Raw genomic sequence first — 19,993 nt, 5'->3', positions numbered from 1 at the left:
GTAGCACTTTTATCAAAATACTACAACATTGAGATTTTTTTAACTTGGAAAATAAAGGCAAGTGGTCATTTTTTTAGAGAAAATAAAAATATAATTGAATGAGGGAGAATTAAACATAAAAATGAACATAAACTTAGAAAAGTGAAAGTCTAAATAGGACAGATCCAAAAATTATAAACCTGAATCAATACTAAATAATGAGTATATCCTTTGCAAATTGTTTCTCTGAGAATATACTTGATGGAAAATGACAGATACGTGACACTGATAAAATCTAAATGTGGTCATAAAAATTTTGTTCGTGTAGATAGTAAAAATATCATGAAAATTTCTATAAGTAGATGACAATTTTTTCGTGTTAACTGTTTTCTGCTCCACTTCGAAGTGACTGCCGTAAAATTTTCCAATCATCAATAATTTATGATTTTCTCAATCTAAATGATGTTTTAACTTAAGTTTATAATAAAAATTAAATAAACGAGTAAAATTTATGTTTTGCATATACCTAACACTGACAAAAAGGCAATCTAAATGTGGTCATGAAAATGTTCATGCGGATAATGAAAATATCGTGAAAATTTCAAAAACAAAAAGATAGATTATTTAGTTATAAGTATATATGACAATTTTGTCATTTTCACTGTTTCTTGCTCCAGTTCGAAATATTTGTCGTAAAATTTTCCAATCATTAATGATTTACGATTTTCTCAATATATTCGATGTTTTAACTTAATTTTATCATCGAAATTAAATACAAGATCGTAAACAAGTAAAATTTATGTTTTTTTGTATTTTAATTGAAATTGGGTTAACAAACAATTTTATATGACTGTGTTCTACGTCAATATATTTTGCTAGAGCTGTGTATCTGTAGTTTTTGTTTTTCAGATCTTCATGTATAGTTCAGCCGCTGATTAAAACTAACGAAAAAAAACACAATATAAATATAAACCTGTTTACGAAAGGTCTTCTAAAATCGCAGTTTTTAGGGATCGTATCGGATAATTAATTTTCTGCATGTAAAAATAGTAATTTTCTTGAGTTTAATTTGGGAAACCAATATTCATTGGCTGAAAATATGACAAATATTTTTCTACAACAAAGAAAATTATGTCAAACAGAACTCTTTTTTCCATAACTTATACTAAAAACATCGGTTTTATCTTTATACTAAAGAGATCGTTTTCATCTTTTCGATTTATCATTATTATCGAACCTATCAACAAAAGTCGTGCATTTTGAGGCTTCGTTTGATTAATAGTACAGTAAAAGATGTTACAAAAATCGGCTAATAAAGGTAAATGAAAGAAACCGTTTGCATTTTGCTAAAACCTCATGAAATGCGTTTCATAGGTATCAAATATCATTAGTAAGGCAGGAGTTAGTGGTGGAAATGCTTCTATTTGTTGATAAACAATAAATTTTTAATTCAATGCAACGATGAATGTTAAAATTCACTTACAAAATTAGTAAATAGGCAACTTGCATGACGTAAATGTGTTTGTTAAATAATCGAAAACTATTATACATGTATAACTTATACGTAATTCAAGTTGCATATTTATTAATTTTATAAGTCAACTTTAACTTTAACCGTTTCATTGAATTAACAATTTATTGTTTATTAACGACTTAGTTGTCCTTTATCAAAAGGTAGCTGGGTTAAGAATACTGCAACCAGACGTATACTCCAACCAGCGTACAGCGCCTGTATTAAAATATTACATTATGCGGATGTAACGTATACATATTAGATCAAGGTCAATCGTAACTATCATCCGTTACTATATGTATAGTAGAGTCGACGAGGTATTGTAAATGTATAACTTGAATTGTTGCCACATATTATTTACTATAATGTACTTACTCGTATTTAACAACATTTAGTTTAGTGTAACCGTAAAGTTAGTGATATAGCTAGCTGCAACGCAGGTCAGAAGGTCAATCAAAAAGTAACTTTATGAAACCAGTGATCTGTGTACAAGGTTTTTATACTGTTGAAGGTGATACTGCTTCTGTAGTTAAATTTAAAACAAAGCTCATAGTTTTTATACAAAAGTTCGACAATCTTTATAACTTTTCGATTTCAACCAGTCAAGTTGTTGTTTTTCGCAAATTATTTTAATTTTGTTGAGTTATTTGATAATGGGAAAAAAATTTTTTGTAAATTACCATCTACCTCGGTTTCTTCTATGCTAATAGCTCGTTTTGTAATTAACCAATCAAAAAGTAACTTTGACAAAAGTTGCAGAGTTTGATGGGGGACATCATGGCAGATCCGTTCACGTACCAGTTGACGCCATCTTAGCTTGTTCTCGCTTCCTGATTCAAATGTTGTAAGAAACGTGAATACGTTTGTGTGAACAATCCTTGATTTTGGTAATGAAAAAATCGGTCCTTACAATGATTTTTTTTTCTTTTGGTATAAGAGATGTAAAAGATAATTTATCAAATTTTTTTTAAGTAAAACATTGACCTATTTGACATCTCGAACGTAAACAAATAATCAATATGGCGGTGACTTGGTACCTTGCGAGAGAGATTACCGAGAGTGAGAATGTTCCCCCCTACTTTTACTTGCGCAAGAGCATACCTTGTCTAATTCTACCATGGGAGACATCATGCCCTGGTATCAGATTGAACCTAGTTCTCCGGGTTGCTTTAATAGTCAATTTAGATCCTAAATGGTAAGAGATAGATATCTGTACATGATGCATTGATGCACGCCCCGCCCCTCCACCAAACTCTGTGAAAGTAATTTTCTGATAGGTACATTACAAAATGAGTTATTAGCCATAATATATTAAAATGGTCCACCCTGTATAACTATGACTCAAGTGTCGAATTTACGGAAATCAAGCTTTTCGATTTTCGACAAATTTTTATAAAGAACGTATCAAAGCATATCTAATTCACTTTTTGAGGTTTTTGTAATTACTTTTTGAGGTATTATAATCATCAATTTTCAAACATAAATTCAACTCAAACAGAAGTAGTAATTTTAACTCCTGAATCAGTGTTTCACGAGCTCACTTTACTAACTAGTTTTATGCTTTCACATGTAATTTTGAGGAAAGACTAGAACTTGTTCACAAAAGTTTTCATATTATGGAGATATTGCGATAATTTTTATGTTTAATATATGTATAACAAGTCTTTGTTCATATTTTAACTAATTTTACGTTGAAATATATTTGACAAAAAGAAAAAGTTTTTTTTTTTTTGGGTCATTAATTTAAGTTAGTTTTTATCATTATGCTAGAAATTTTAATGTGTTTAGAAACATATTCTACTTTTTCACCTGTGTAGGAAGTATTTATTTTATTTTTTGTATCCATAAAGCACAATAAATTATATTTTTTAACGGAAAAATTGAGGTGAAAAGATGAGAAAATTCTGCTTTGGACTTCGTATAACTTCTATAACTAAAACTTCATAATCTAGAACAGCAGTTCGGAATTAAGATTTCTTCAAACAATTTTACACCAATTCGAAAATTGATTTAAGCGTTTTAACCTTTAAAATCCAATAATCATTCAAAGGCAAGTGAATAATATGTTGACTATCTATTTTGTTTCAATTGTAAATTCTTTTACATTCATTTTGTTAAAAACTATCCCCTTGTGGACCCACAATAAAAATATTTTGCTAGATTATAAATTATTCTTAATTAGCTAGACCGTTTTCGATTGCTTTGGCAATCCTCTTCAGTAGCATTACTTAAACCTCTTAGAATTTTAAGAAGAAAAAATTTAAATAGTGTTCCTGAAACATTCTATGATGCTATTCACTAGAGTAAATTGTTATGGTTACATGTTGTTACAATAGGATGCAAATGCTGGTGTATTATTAAATTATCTTATGGATCACGACTTCATGTACCATGGTTCACACGTTTTTATCGATAGCTGTTTATTGTTTAAATTTTCGAAAAAGCACATGGTGCTGAGGTATAACAATGTTATAAACAAAAATAATGTCGATTGTGATATTTTTAAAAATGGTTTCAAAAATTATATATAAGAAAATTATGATTCTAGGCATTACACCTTTCCCTATATTCATTATTACATATTATGTGTATCGGTTTAAATTTAAAGAGCGTTATAAAAAATTCAACAGGGTTTAGCTATACACTATAAACTTCTCAAGTTTATAATATACATAATAGGTCAACTATAATATAATACGAAATTTTATTATTAAATTCTCTTACAGCATACATATGAATGAAACTATGTACAGTTTTTTTTTTATATTCACACCATTCCTTTACCTTTTTAACTTGTTTGATTACGTAACGTAAACTTTAATTTTATAATTATGACGAAATTTGTAAATTATTTAATTTTTTGTGGCGAAAATTCGTTTGAAATGCTTTTTTTGACAAAACTTTATCGAAATGTAAGTGAAATTTAAAAAATACAAAAATTTTATGCTAGGATATATACGTTTATGCAATTTGCATCAATCGGCTTGTACAAACTAATTTGTACAAGCAAATCGTTTCATGAATATTTCAATTTAGAAGAAAAAGTAGATAATAAAAATAATATTTTTCCCCTAGAATTCCCAATGTTTTTGATTTATTTGAAATCAATCGAAACGAAATTTTAAATTGCGGATATGTTTTTTGGATTTTACATGCTCTGAAAAGAATTTTGGTTTATACTATAGTTTGGTTGAAAATCGAAATCGGACCGAAAAATTTTTGCAAATTTTAATATATTATGGCTAATAGCTCGTTTTGTAGTTAACCAATCAAAAAATTATTTAAACAAAAGTAGGAGCTTTGGGATCAAAATTTTTTCTCAATGGGAATTAAAATTTCTTAATTTGGATCTTATTAGGGCCCAGAATTAACAATTTTAGTTATTAAATCTACGAGATCAAGATTGAGCATTGGCGAAATATTACAAATTGAAAATAATAAAAATAAAAATGTATAAAACCTTAATAATCAAATATGGCCTTATTTGGAACACATTGATAGCTAGATTAGCCATATTTATTTTTGAAATGAATTGTCAATGTCTATGTTACTCGAAAAAACAAAACAAAAATATTTTTAAATAAATTTTTGTATGAATTATTGATTAAAGGCCAAAATTTAACGGGAATAGAAGTTTGTTTATTTAAATACCAAAAATTCCGAATCGACAAAAATACATATTTAAAAAAAAAAGTTTTTCTTTTATAATATTTGAAAACTTAAATAGCATCAGATAAGAATATAAAAAATAAACTACGTTATTCTGATGCCAAATCCTAGAAAGTTTATTATTAATTTGTGTAGTATCATTATTTAGAATGATTTATTTTGCATTGTTACTGAAAATAATATAAAACTTAATGGCAGCAGTACATAATATTTGTTAAATGTAAGACTGGGAACATTTATTTATTTTATTTAATCTACACTGTTGCCTGTTGTTAAGTGAAACAGAAGGCTTATTATTTCAATAATTTTCTGATGAATTTGTTTTTATATATTACTGGTAATTTATGAATGTTTTTTTGGATAGCAAGCATTTACGAAGTACTGTACATGTAATAGCTATATGTTGGTTCATACAAAGTTGTAGATACAAAGCGGAAAAATTGGGTAATAATATTATTAAAACTGCATGAAAAATCGAAGATATTTTGAAAAATTTTTATAATTCACAAAAATTTAGCAATCCTCGGATTTTGACTCTTTTTTTTCAATTGCAGGTTTTTTTAATGTACTTTCAGATTGCGCCAAAGGTTTTAACTCGATCCAAAATAGTTAAAATCCGAAGACTTGCCTAAACTGCACGATCTGTTGAAATGTTTCAGAAAAATTTGTTTTTTTCAAAAGTGAGGTTTTGTATCGGGCTAAAAGTTACATTTTTTTCCAAAATTTCGACTCAATTCCTTCATTTTTCTAAAAATAATCAGAAAAAGTTGAAAATATGAGGTTAATGCGGTTTTCTGGACATTTTGAGTTTTTGCTATGCCCAGGGCTCGATAGCAGGCGAGGTCGATGCTGAAATTGATAAAAAAACAAATCTTTTTTTATACGCCTCAAGCCGATCAATAGAAACAGAGTAATTCAAAAAAACGTCAACAAAGAAAGCAATGTAGAGATAAAAACCGCGTGCAGAAGGTCGTGTGGAACGTTCCGGAACCAGAAAACTCGTATTCTCTTTTTATACAACAAAAGAAACCTAATAACTAAAATTAGCCATTGCTCAAAATTTTACGAATTTATCATCAAAATCCATTAGATTTACCCAACACTATAACATTTTCGAACAACTTTTGTATTGGATTTAAAAGATATTAATAATAATAAGATTTTGCACGATAGTTTTGAAAGAGAATGAAGAACCTTGTAGATACTTGAATATCCATCAAACTCTAAGAAGTTTCTAATCTATGCTCTAAAGATATTGCATTTTTATTCGCAATTGATCAAAAAAACTTGTTTTTAATTTTTTGTTTGAAATATCCTTTAAAAAATTACAATAAAAAAAAAGTCCTTGAAAATAGTTAACATTATTCGATGTTGTATTATATGAAACTAACATAGAAAAACTATTGCATTATGGTAAGAAATCACGTTATATTATATAAAAAACATTGGTTTAAAATATATATATATTTATACATATTTGAAAATTTATAACTGAATAATAATATGTAACATTTTGGAATAAAATCCATGCGATTTGCGTGCCAATGTGGCGTTTACGTGTTGTGTTGTTTATTCTACATTATGTTTTGTGTTGTTCTACAAAATACGTCACTTTTATACAAAACACAAGTTTTTTTTTTAATTTAGCTTTATACAAGGTGGTTCGTTAGTAAAAGAGAGATATTTGTCTTGAAAAAATGGGCGAAAACTTTGATTTGGATGTTATTCATATCATCACCGAGTAAATAAAATGACTGGTGATCGGCGGATCGACTGGCGGAGTATCCTTGCTAAAGCTACCCAAAGTGAAGCACCCACCACCATCATATCTCGTCTTATTTTTCAAATTCGGCCAGTAAAATCTTTATAAAAAAACTTAAATTACAAAACGCGCTGTAAAGCTGCTCTTTTGGTATGTTATTTGGACCTCTTAAGGGAGTGTGAAACCGCATTTTGCAAGCAAGAAAAGTTGTGATACCTGTATAATAGGTAAAAAACTGAAAAAAGTCCGAAAATTTGAAGCACATTTTTGGCAAATGTTTTTTGCCTCCAAATTTTAGTTTAACACTACCCTAACGGATCCAAATAACATACCAAAAAGCAGCTTTACAACGCGTTTTGTTTAAAATAAACGAAAAAAATGATGGTTACACTTATTTCAAGCTTGTTTGTCATGTAATAATATCAATTTAGTTTTTATCTAATTCTGGGAGTCTAAATGATCTGAAATAATTCAAATGTATGAAAAACTCATGGAAATACTATAGTACGGCAAAAATCTACCTGACGTTATGAAATCGAAATTGGAATGGTAGAGGCTACGGGAAGAAAAATGTAGCTTATCATTTTAGTGATGGATTTAAGCCCTAAATTCAGAATATAATTTCGAAAACACTAAAAAAACGTTATATTTTTTTGTGAGCTACAAAATAATTATAATTATATAATGGGAAATTCAATGTTGCAAAGCATGCACTCTACGCTCTACGCTAAATGTTAATTTTTACAGAGATACTCTCTGTATAGTATGATATAAATAAATTCTTGTAAAGTTTTTTCGAAAAAGTTTTTAATGCAGTTGAGAAATTTATTACACTTTGATATAGTATAAATAATTATACATGAAAGTTTATGGCATTGCAATAATAATTATTATAATTGGACTTTTTATATATCTTTAGTTTCAAGGTGTTTTGTAAATTTTACATTTGCACGTGCTTAGTCGTGTTTTAGATAAAGGGTAATGGCGAAAATTGCATGTTGTTCAATACAAAACACGTTTAATGTGCATTTAAATTGAGCCAATGTGAAAGATAATTATAAATATTCACATTCGCGTTATGGTTTTTATATAACCTTGAATATAAATGGAACAAATTTTGATTAAGGCAACATTTTCGAGATTTCATTTTATGGAATTTTCTTTTTTATTGAACTTAGGTAGGGACTAAGTATACCTCACACATGAGAGCGGTTGTATTAACTATGACTGGAAATTACTTTCTTTAATTATAAAACTTAATCGTTTTAAAATTACAGTCACAGTAAAATGATTTGGAATTTTTTTTTGTTTAATTATTAAAGTAATATATTTTGCAGTTTTAGCAACAAAACCGTCTGGCAATTATAAATTGTTTTGCTATGAGGACATGGAAAATGATTAAAAAATGGGGATGGGACTAATTAGGTGACCTTTACAAAAAATTGGTATTATCAATATTTCTAAGCGGCACTACAAACTTGGTATTAAAATTAATATACCTCGGTATAATTATTTCATAAATACAGCAAATAATGATTTACTAATAGCAGCCTTTTGTAGGAATGCCCATTACTAAAGGCAGTAAACGCAACTGCTTCAGGTACCAGACTTCACCACTATTTAATTTCAATAAGAAAAGAAACATCCAAATTCCAGCCGTCTTGAATCAACTTTTCCTTGATTTTGACTTGACTATTAGATGCATATTCTCTTTAATAGTTTTATCTTTGAAACTAAAAATAAATTAAGTAAAGAAACTGTTTTTATAAAAGTTCTAAAGACTAGAAATGAATAAACGAACATGAAAAAGTTAGTTTCTCATCGAACTAAGAGAAAATAAAATGAAATATTAAAACAGTAAAACTTTTTGATAACTCTGAAAAAAATATATAAAACATTTGTTTTTAACCTTAAAGGAAAGTGTTGTGCCACCATATACGTTTTACTGACAGTCCTGACAGGAATTATGTATAACAGTTCACTAAGTTTTTGACCAATATACAAGTTATCAAAGCTCTCAACTGGTCTATAGGTATACAGTTTGGCAACCATCTCGTCAACCATTTATAATATATGAAGTAAGAAGAGTATAATAATATATGAAGTAAGACGTTCTTATACATAGAAGAAAGGAAACAACGCGGTAGTGTTGTATAGGAATCACATACCTAGGCATGTTTCATGTGTTTATAACGGCGATCATGCTTTATTCAAGGCACTGTCGTATATGTGGTATGATCGCTTTCAATAAACATACCTAACCTGCCTTTCTATGAGATGGCTATAGAACACTACTGTGTTGTTTTCTTTGTTTTATGCATAAGAACGTCATATATTATACTCTTCTTATTTCAAATATTATAAATGGCTAACAAGATGATTGCCAAACTGTATAAGTCAAAGTATATTACATATATTTGAAACTTGATATATATCACATTTACCTTCATAAATAACTGACATAGTACACTACTTACATTATGCCATTTAGAAAGATCAAACCATTTTATCTACGCTTTTTATTGGATGGAAATACTTTAATAATTTCGTAGAAAAATAATTAAATTCTTCTGCACATCAAAAGTGTTTCGATTTGATCTTTACACAGGGGAATGTAATATTAAATATATAAATAATTTTAAATATATTTTTATTAAGAATTAATTTTTACATAAGCTATCACTTATGTGCTTAATTCCGGGATCAGGACTCCACATTCTTGAAACCTATTAGAGCTAGGCCAAAAATTTGAAAATTATGACCCAAATTTAGTAGGATTACATACTTGGTTTACCAAAATTGCATAAAATTTGGATGCGATAGAGCAAAATTAAATTTTTTGGATTTTGATGACGTCATAAAGTTAAAAAATTCACTAATTATAGATCATTCTTTTCGGCTGTGATGTCAGTTTTTCGCTACCAAATTTTTTTAATGTCTGAATTTTTAAATTGTAGTGTTCAATAATTTTCAAATTTTATTTATTTTTTAATCTTTTTTTCAGATTCATCAAACAATAAAAACATTTGTTAACGATCACGTTTGGGATTTTTATTTCTACGTTTGCCGGCAGTGGCCAGAACAGCCTGTGATATTACATTTTCCTGGAATGACGTGCTCGGTAAGAATTTTTTTAGTTCGATTTAATGACATTTTTTAACACTCCCATTTTTCTTAAGTCCATTAGTCAACAATAATGACAAATGTTGTTATTTCGTTATTTGAAGGAAATTAGCAAGAAAATTATAGGTATACCAAGGTTAAATATTTTCCGAAGGTTATGTTGACAATCATCAGTTATTCAAGCTATGATTTGTATGTATGTTTAATTTATGAGTTAATTAAATTTGAATATATTTAACATTATACAAACAGGAGTGGTAAAAATTTGAACTGTGATTTTCGAACTCGAAGTTGGTTTTTAAACTCGTAAATATGCACATTAAAGGAAAAATTCAAAACCAATTTAGATAACCGTTTTTTGTGTCTTAATAAAAACAAGAATAATATTTTCGAAATCCATAATTCGTTCGAAGCTGGGTTTAGTTTATATGTAGGTATAAGCAAGATGAGCTTGTACAAATAATCCCTACTAAAAAGTCACGATACAAAAACTTTGTGGCTGAAAATGCTCTCCAATCAAGCTTAGAGATCACCAAACTAGTCACATCATCTTTTAGGCTTCTGACTTGAAACTTAAAATTAGCTTTTTTGAAATTTCCATGGATATTTCTTACAAGATAAGTAATAAAAGTAACAGGAGAATAATGAAGATGTTGGAAGCGTTAGGATGCGGAGGATACACTTTTATTTCCTTTGATTTTATCTAAAAAATGTTTTAAAATTCAATTTTACAATAGAATCCCTTACTTGAGAAGCAAAGTTTCCTTAAGGAAAACAGTAGTCATATTCTTTCTACCATTAGTCATAACTATTAACCGGTGACCTTTGGTATCGTTATCGTACAAGACTTAGTTTAGACGTTAATAGATAGAAAATGTGCAATGACATCATTTTTTACATCACCGCCTAAATTAATTCTGGAGTTGCTGGCTGAGCATAAAAAAACCAAAGTCGTAATAGAATCAGAAATTATATATTTTTATTATTAAATTAAATTTTTACATTTATTCAAATTTTTGTGTTCTTTATATAAGTCAAAGTTAATATATTAAGTGGTATAATGTGTTGAGATAGCAAAAGCTATTAAAAGTATCATGTATGAGTTATTCCGCCTGTCTCTGTGTATGTATGTAACGCCTAAACTACAGAACCGATTTAAATTAAATTTGTTACTGTATTAAAATAGGGGTTGAAAGGGATGGGCTTCAATAACTTAAAAAGATGTGCATCAATTGAGCTCAAATTTTGACAAGATATACAACCAGCTTCAATCAAATGTATTTGTCTATTTTTAACGTTCGGGGGGGGGGGTGGTGCTTGAAAGTGGTGATGAACGATCGAATATATTCAAATTAATCCAAGTGAAGTTTCAAATAAAACAGCATGACGTGTACATTAAAAAACTGTAAGTTATATGAAAGTCAGTTCAACTGTTTAAAAGTTGTGAACTCTTGTATCGGGGATTTATCAAATTTATCATAATCATATATATGAACTCTCTGAAAGTAAACTCGGTTACCATACTGAATTAAAATAATAAATATAGATATTATATTCCATTTGAGCATCTTAAGGTACATAGGTTACGTGACTAACAGATATTCATATTCCTTGAATAAATAAATATATAAGGCAAGTGGAATGAACTTGGTTGTGTTGGTTTAGTATAATTTGGTTGCTTGGTATCAAGGTGATATCCTATACTCACTTCATAAAATTTATAGTTTAGTCGCAGAAACGAATCACTAAGAATCGTCAAAGTTCGAAAACTTTGAGCAGTATGTCAGATTTGAATGGCGGTTTTCGCCATTCGATTCCTTAGAGGAAATTTTGTGACCTAATTTGATTTATAAGGAATGAGAAATATGCAATCAGCATAATTAATATAAATTTTATAATTGCATTTTAAAATGACTAATACTAAATTTACAATTCGGTTTATAGTGATGAAATTCGTCATATAATCAGGCGAAACTCGTTACTTGGGGATTTTTGGGCCGATGAACATGAATATCGCGACAGAATTGGTCTCCGAGGGGTAACTGGTGCCAAGGAGACGACCGTTTAACCTAGGACCCAGGTACTTTTGAGTCCAATTCTGTCGCGATATTCGGGTTCAGTGACCCCAAAAACTCTCGTGTAACGAGTTTGAAATCATTGGCATCACTAATAACCGAATTGTGAATTTAGTGTTGACGGTCAATTTAAAATATATGTTAATTATGCTAATTGCATATTTATAATTTCTTATGAATAGTTATTACTTCACAAAATTTCCAGAGGCTCTCTAACGAGTCGTTTGCCGAAAACCGCATTCAAATCCAGTTACCTGCTCCAATTTTTCGAACTTCATTGCATCGTTTCTGCGACTAGTTATGAAGCAAATGATAACGGATGTTATTACCTTCAACAAATAAATGACATCATATATCCCCCAAGTGTTTAAACCACCACCAACTCAAACCGTTTTGTAATAAATTCTATAATAACTTACTAGGTATGTTTGCGTGAAATAATAAAATATAATGAAAATTAGAAATAATCGGTGTATAATGATTATTATGGAGAAACATTTTTTTTAGTATTAAGTAATTATTTTTCACACGAAATTTAAGTTACAAATAATTTTCAGTTAAATATATAGGATGCTCTTTAATTAATCTGTCAAAAACAAGGTTGAGCAAAATTATCCAAGACTGTTCTTCTATACACATTTTTGATTGGCCTGAAATCATTTTTTGATTAACTTGGAATTTTATATATATTTTTTTAAGAATCCTATGAATCTAGAAGAATTCCTAAAAATCCTAAGAAAAAATTTATAAAGAAAAGCGGTTTTCCAGATAAAAATGGTTAAAGTTACAATTGAATTTCAAGCACTATGATTATACCCTTTACTCTATCGATTTGAAATTTAGATACGTTATAGGTATTCATATTCTACTTGCCCTGGGTATTTTTTCGAAAATCCTGTTAATTTTGCCAATTTTCATTGTTCACATTCAGGTACTATGGAAAAACAAAAAAATGTACATGGGTGCGAACAATGAAAATAGGGAAAATTAATTAGCGGGATCTTAAGAAAATTATAAAGTTTCACGCCAATCAAAGAATGATTTCAGGTCAATCAAAAATGTGTATAAAACAATATTAAAAATATTGAATCATGCTGATTAGAAGACTTGTTGCAATTTTTTTGTTGCTTTATAGTAAAAATTCGAAGCGTATGAGCTCCGTTAGCTTAGCGAATTCCCTCCGAGATTGAAAAAATAACACATTTTTCTTAAAATCAAATATTTTTCATTTTTAACTTTTCAAAATTTTTTTTTTCTTTTGAAAACTAATGATAAAAAATGTTTTTTGAAAAAAGTATACCAAGCCCATCCCATTATTTGCGTAATTAAATTATCTTTCTTCGGCTACTAATTTCAATTGGTTAACAGATTGGTGTAATAACCTATATTGTCTTACGGTATGGACAAATTATTCTGGTTTCCACAATTTTCATTCAACGCCTGTTATTAAAACATATTCGAAGCCTGTTATCGCAGTTCTATTTTAACGAACTGGTTCTTCTCGTATTACAAAATGATTTTTTTAATAAAATATTTATTCAAAGAAGACTACAAAATATTTTGTTAGGAATATAATCAAATACTTATCTGAATTATGGTGGGTCTCTGACTAGGATCATAGGATTAAAATATCCTTATAACATCTTTCAAAAAAATCAATAAAATCATCTTCTTGTCTTGTCATATAAATATAAGTATATCTATAATAATGTTTTTTTATAAAATAAATTCACGTCTTGAATTATTCACCTAGAACTAATTTATCGTTATATAAATACCACTTATATAATAAAAATATAAAATTCTACAAATATAATAAAACGTCATTAAAATGTAATCGTAGGCGTAGTCATTGACACAAAAATTGATTGAATATTATATAATTAATCAATCAACATTGGAAATAATAAGTGGAAAATAAATCGTCTATTATAACTGTTGGTAATTCAATTGGTTAAATAATAATTTTAAAGTTTTATTCACACGAATTCTTATTAAACATATTAACCGATTAGAGCAAAAAATAATTTTATACCATGCATATTTATATAATATGCAAGGTATACTAAGTTTAGTCTAAAGTTTGTAACGCTTAAAAATATTGATGGTACGCACAAAATTTTGGTATAGCTGTTCATAAAATCACCTAATTAGTCCATTTCCGGTTGTCCGTCCATCCGTCTGTCAACTCGATAACTCAAAAACGAAAAAAGCTATGGAGCTTTTCACTCTAGAAAATGATTTTCGCAAAATGTGCCATATTTTTTTAGGAATAGAGAAAAATTGAATCAACAGGCGTTTTCATTAAAATAGTGTTGCTTTTCCTCAATACATAATCCTTACAGTTCACTGTACGAAAAGCATGCTGTAAATTAGTCAAAACTTGTAATGTCTTCTATGTTCCAAGAATTTCAACTACATTCCTTCTGCCCTGCATTTTAGAAGGAATATGATTGAACCATTTAAAACCATACAAATTTCTCTCATAAATGCCCCTTTTTCTAAGTGTGCAGAAACAAATGATTTTATCGATTCGGGGTGGCATGCTGCTCCTTAAAATTAATTATCTATAATTTTTTTTCTACTTTTTATTTTTGAATCACCGTTTACAAAAATGATCATATTACAATGAAAATCTTTTGCTTTTACCAAATTTCCAATTGCCATGGCAACATATCGAGTCTTATAGAGTATTCGTATTAATGTTAAGTAGTAGTGCATCTTAAGACTCATTTCTTTACCCTTAAATTTAACATTGGAAGGACTAAGGATATAAATTTAGCCTGCAAATATTGTTTATTTTTAACGAATCATAACTTGTTTTTTTTTTTTTAAAGTTTTTAAACGGCTAGAAATATAAATAGTCATTTAAATTACATCACTCTTCTCTAATTAACTATGTTTACATAAACAAAAGGATTTAATTAATAACGCTGGTGTTACATAGTATCTAGATATAAACCTACTTGTTTAGCATAATTTTAATAATGTGTGTGGGCTCTATAATCTGTAAATACCTGTACACAGTAGTTACAGACTTGCAACACGTGTAGTTTTGTTACATAATAATTAAATTACTCCAATGAGTTTATTTTTATGAATAGAACTAGCTTGATACTCGCCCGCTTAACTGGGCTTAAAAGTAAAAACCACCACTTAAGCCTCCTCCTTTCTTGATCTCACTTATCCCCCTTCCATAACACTCGAAGGGATTGCAGTACACATTGATGATATTACGCAATGATTGGGGTAAGTCTGGGATCGCTATAACCTTTCATTCACGAGAAATCATGAATGAAAAAATATCTTTACAACACGCATATACACAAATGTGAACACACAGTGCTTCATCTAAAAGTAGTGATAATACATTGCCCATGATACATAAAAGTATGATGAAAATTTCGATTGAGATTTTGGGACCATATACATGATTTACTGGGAAGTTAAAAATTTCACTTCATAATGGGTTTATGGTCTTTTTTTGTATTTAATTAATAATACTGCATAGGCGACATTTAGAAGGTATTTTACTACAAAGGTTAGTAGGTTAGAAAGTGAGATATTTAGTACATTTACAATTTTTCAGCATTCATATACATGCATATACACCATATGTTTATATACAGTGTGATCATTTCAAAAGTATCCACCCATAATAATTGACCAATGTGATTATTGTTTTGAGTGGAAACACGATTTAGTGATCGACGGGAAAGTTCAAAAATTGTACTTAGCTAATTTTAGGTTTCATTCCTTCAGCCACACCCATCCCAGCTTTGAAATTTCAAATTACAATTTCTACTTTGTGATATCTCTTTGAAAGGGCATAAAATTATTTCTTTAAATATGATAAAAAAATTAAATCAAACCATTGGTTCTTAAGATGGAGGGTATGAATTCAATCTTCTGGGTAGTCCATTTTAATAGTAATCACATCAGGTCAAGAGTTATTAAGGGCGGATACCTTCCATCTTCTGTCTACCTTGAGAACTCTCTACCTTGAGAACCAATTATACGACTGCAGTTTTATTAACATGGTAAATAGAGAATTGTATGCCCTTTCAAAACATGTATAACCAAGTAGGGGGTGCCGTTTGAAATTCCAACGTAAGGGTGGCTAGGGGCGAGGGGGTGAACCTTAAAATTGTCTTCTCTAGGTACCTACCATTTTTGAACTTCCTCCTCAGTATCTAAATCGACGTGTTTTCACTCAAAACAATAATCACATCAGGTTAAGAGTTATTAAGGGTGAATACTTTTAAAATGATCATAGTGTATAAAAAATTGTTAATGGCGTCTTCTTGTTGCATGAAATAATATTTAAATTATATGTTATAAGGTACACACAAACATGTCACATTTTATTTTATTCTTTTATCATCATATATTGTCATGCAAATTTTTATTTTATTTCATTCTAGTTTAAAAGAAAATTGATTTGCGGTTAAATAATATCGATTTTCATATTTTACAAATACGTCATTACAATAATTTTGTTTCGAATTAAATGTAAGTAGATATACATTTATTGAACAGAATAATAAATATTTTTTATATTTTTTTTAATGATTGTATTCAATGATTTTATCATTTATGATTGATTTTTATTATTATTGCAAATTTAATATTTATTTAATAATTTGTAATAAAATTTCAAATCATCAGAATGAATCCTTATTACACTTTTTACTGATTATAGGTTAAGGTAGTACGACCACCAAGGCAAATTTAGACTTGTGGTTGAAATTATTTATATCTTATTTTCAACTTTGAAGATGAATTTTGTTATAACGTCATGATGTGGACAAAAAATAAGGATACAATTTTTCGATATCTGCCTTGGTTTTCGAAAAATCGAAAGCTAAATAATTAGACAAAATTTTCAATTTTCGATATTTTGAAAATAACTCCAAATATCGAAAAATTTTATTCTCAATTTTCGTCTTATATTGTCAAAGTGTAACATAATTCTCACTCGTGTCACCACTACAGTGCTCATACATCCTTAATTAGTCCTACACAACTTAAATAGTTTTTCTTTAAATTTTCACCGACTAGTTTTGGAGAAATCAACATATCATCCATCTTCCGTTTTACCATAAAATTAATGTTCCAAAATCGGTTCATCCAAATATGCTGCATGCAGATGAATGATATATTAATAAACCGTCTTTCTTTAGATTGTAATGAGCAATAATTAGGTTAAGATTTTATGCATCACAATGAAGCATTTCCTTGAATGAAACATGCCTTAAGCTTCTATAGATTTTCTAAGAAGAACGTTTATTTATATTATAAACTTAAAATACATTATGTAACATAGAAACTAAGTGACTGTTTATGACATTATTATGTTTGAATTATTACCTACAGGAGATATTTCAACATGAAATGTTAACTGTTAATGAAACTAATTTTACGTTTTAACGCTTCCACGGAAAATATAGAACACTAATATACTTGTACACTATTTTAATAGGTAATTTCTATTAAACATTATTGTTATTCTACTTTTCATAATCAATATTTTGATAACGAGATTTTAGAATTTTGTCTACCACTTAAATACGCCATCGAATAAAATAAAAAAGATCGAGAGGTGTCGTTGAACACCCGATAAGAACTATGTACCTTTCATGCAAATAACTATATCACTGCATAGTATAAAACAAAGTCGCTTTCTCTGTCCCTATGTCCCTATGTCCCTTTGTATGCTTTAATCTTTGAAACTACGCAACGGATTTTGATGCGGTTTTTTTAATAGATAGAGTGATTCAAGAGGAAGGTTTATATGTATAATAACATCCATTAAATAGTGGAGAAGTACTGCTATTTTTGAGGTTAATAGTTAAAAATGTAAAAAGTAAATAAGTAAAAATGTAGTGTATGAATTTAGATATTCCAAAGATAACAGGAAATCTTCATGGTATAGGGAAAGGGGGATTGTTTTACTCCAAATTTAACGCGTGCGGGCCACGGGCAGTAATGAATAAATCAAAACTACTGGATCGATTTTAATAACACAGGCTATATATTTTATACCCGTGCGAAGCCAGAGCGGGCCGCTATGTTTTTATATACAACGTTCACAGTTTTTCTTTAGTGTATTTAGTATCAGCACCCGTGCGAAGCGGGGGCGGGTCGCTAGTAAGTAATAAATTATAAATATTAATTTTGTGGTATGATACCTTGCAGGTTTAGTGTAATTAGTTTCTTTTAATTGCTTTTTTTTTCTCTCTCGATACATTTTGCATTTCGGTACGTTGGTAATTTTAGGTTTAATTTTTTTTTCCTTCATTTTTTTCTTGCACTATTTGCATATCTGTGCAGTGGTAATTCAGAAAAATGTATATATTTAAGAAGTCAAACTCTTGTTTTATTGTTTAAAGAATTTTATAATATAGCTACTTTAACTATATACTTTATAAATTAATTGTAAAATTAGTTTAAAATAGACATACTTCTGATTTAGTAGTCATCCCAATATTTGCGTACATTACCTTCATTTGGCTTGATCAAGATATTTATTATGACATAACATAAAATTTCCTTGTACTTTCTTTAAATTATTTCCATTATCTTTAACTTCTGATAACTCACAACTCATTTTTTTTAATGAAAAAACAAGTTTTGGAGAAAAAATATATTGACAGATTGTAAAATTTTTTTGCATATGCTCAAAATAGCAAGCTGAATCGATTAAAAAAGTTTTAGTTACCTAGGTAACCTACATGTCGGTTTTTGGGGTCGTTTTATTGTTGCACTTTTTTTTGTTTTACCTCTCAACCAGCAATGAAATTAGAACGTGCTTATAAGGAACATAGTTCCAAAAAAATGTCTTCACATATTCACAAACAATAATTGGTAGGTACACAACATTCGTGAATTCGAAGGAATATTTTTGTTAGGGAGTTTCAAAATATGCAAAATTTCTCTTCATATTACTCCACTAATATACATAAGTGTTTATGTTATAGGGATATAAAATAATAAATGTATTTATTGAGTTTTCGAAGAATTTTCGTATTTCTAGAAAGATATAGTCGTTCTGAAAGAAATGAATTCTGAGTTTTCCACTAATATATATAATATATATTTCAAGATTCCTCCGTACAAAGTTATTCTACTTTTTTATATATGGTGTCCCATTTTAAATAATCCGGCTGAATTTTTTTAACGAACGTCTGATTTAAACATTTTCTAATTAAAAACCGTGCTGTACGGAGTGGTACATTTCAAAGACGCCTTAAATTCGCCTTTTTTTGTGTGTTCCTTATAGGGTGAATGCTTGCTGCGAAATTGGTTTGCTGCGTAAGACTTCATGTTTATTATATTTGACACGCAAGTGCTGGAGGCTCGAATTGGGATTATTTTCATAAAATGTAGGGGCAGATGTTCAAGTTATTATTGTAGATGACCGATTATGGTGCATGTCCTTAATGTAACCCTGATCCAAATTTTTTTAAATCATGATTCATATCATTTGATTGAATTTTGTATCAAATTTAAAAGATAAAAGCAAAAAGCATGTAATTCGTTATTAATTATTCATAAAAAAAGGTATTTATGTCAAGCTAACCTATTTTTAATTTGAATAAAATTTTTTAGTATAATATTTAACCTTCATATGTCAAGAACATAGAAAAATAAGATTTTTTTTTTTGGTAAATCACGTAATTTATGGTTTGATATTTATTTATCGATTCGTGTACGAAACAAAGAAGTTAAAGTGTATTGTGTACGACTAAAATATAAAATAATAGGTTTATACACACCCTAAAATACAACATCAAAAAACTTTTTATTTTCTTTATAGTAAAAACTTTCACTGAACATTTTGCGTTGCCTATTATGGTACCTTTCTTAGAA

At 28.7% G+C, this 19,993-nt stretch overlaps 1 protein-coding gene across 1 annotated transcript in view; it reads left to right on the top strand.

Annotated features, from left to right (window-relative positions):
- LOC123297607 (glycine N-acyltransferase) overlaps positions 1 to 19,993 on the top strand; it is an 86,384-nt gene that overhangs the window by 19,581 nt on the left and 46,810 nt on the right. The window contains exon 3 of the mRNA XM_044879347.1: positions 9,928 to 10,044. Within this exon, the coding sequence (XP_044735282.1) occupies positions 9,928 to 10,044 (117 nt within the window). The remainder of the gene's footprint in view (positions 1 to 9,927; positions 10,045 to 19,993) is intronic.

The sequence above is a fragment of the Chrysoperla carnea genome, chromosome 4, assembly GCF_905475395.1.
Source record: "Chrysoperla carnea chromosome 4, inChrCarn1.1, whole genome shotgun sequence".
Lineage (NCBI taxonomy): Eukaryota > Metazoa > Arthropoda > Insecta > Neuroptera > Chrysopidae > Chrysoperla > Chrysoperla carnea.
This window is presented reverse-complemented; position numbering and strand designations above follow the sequence as displayed.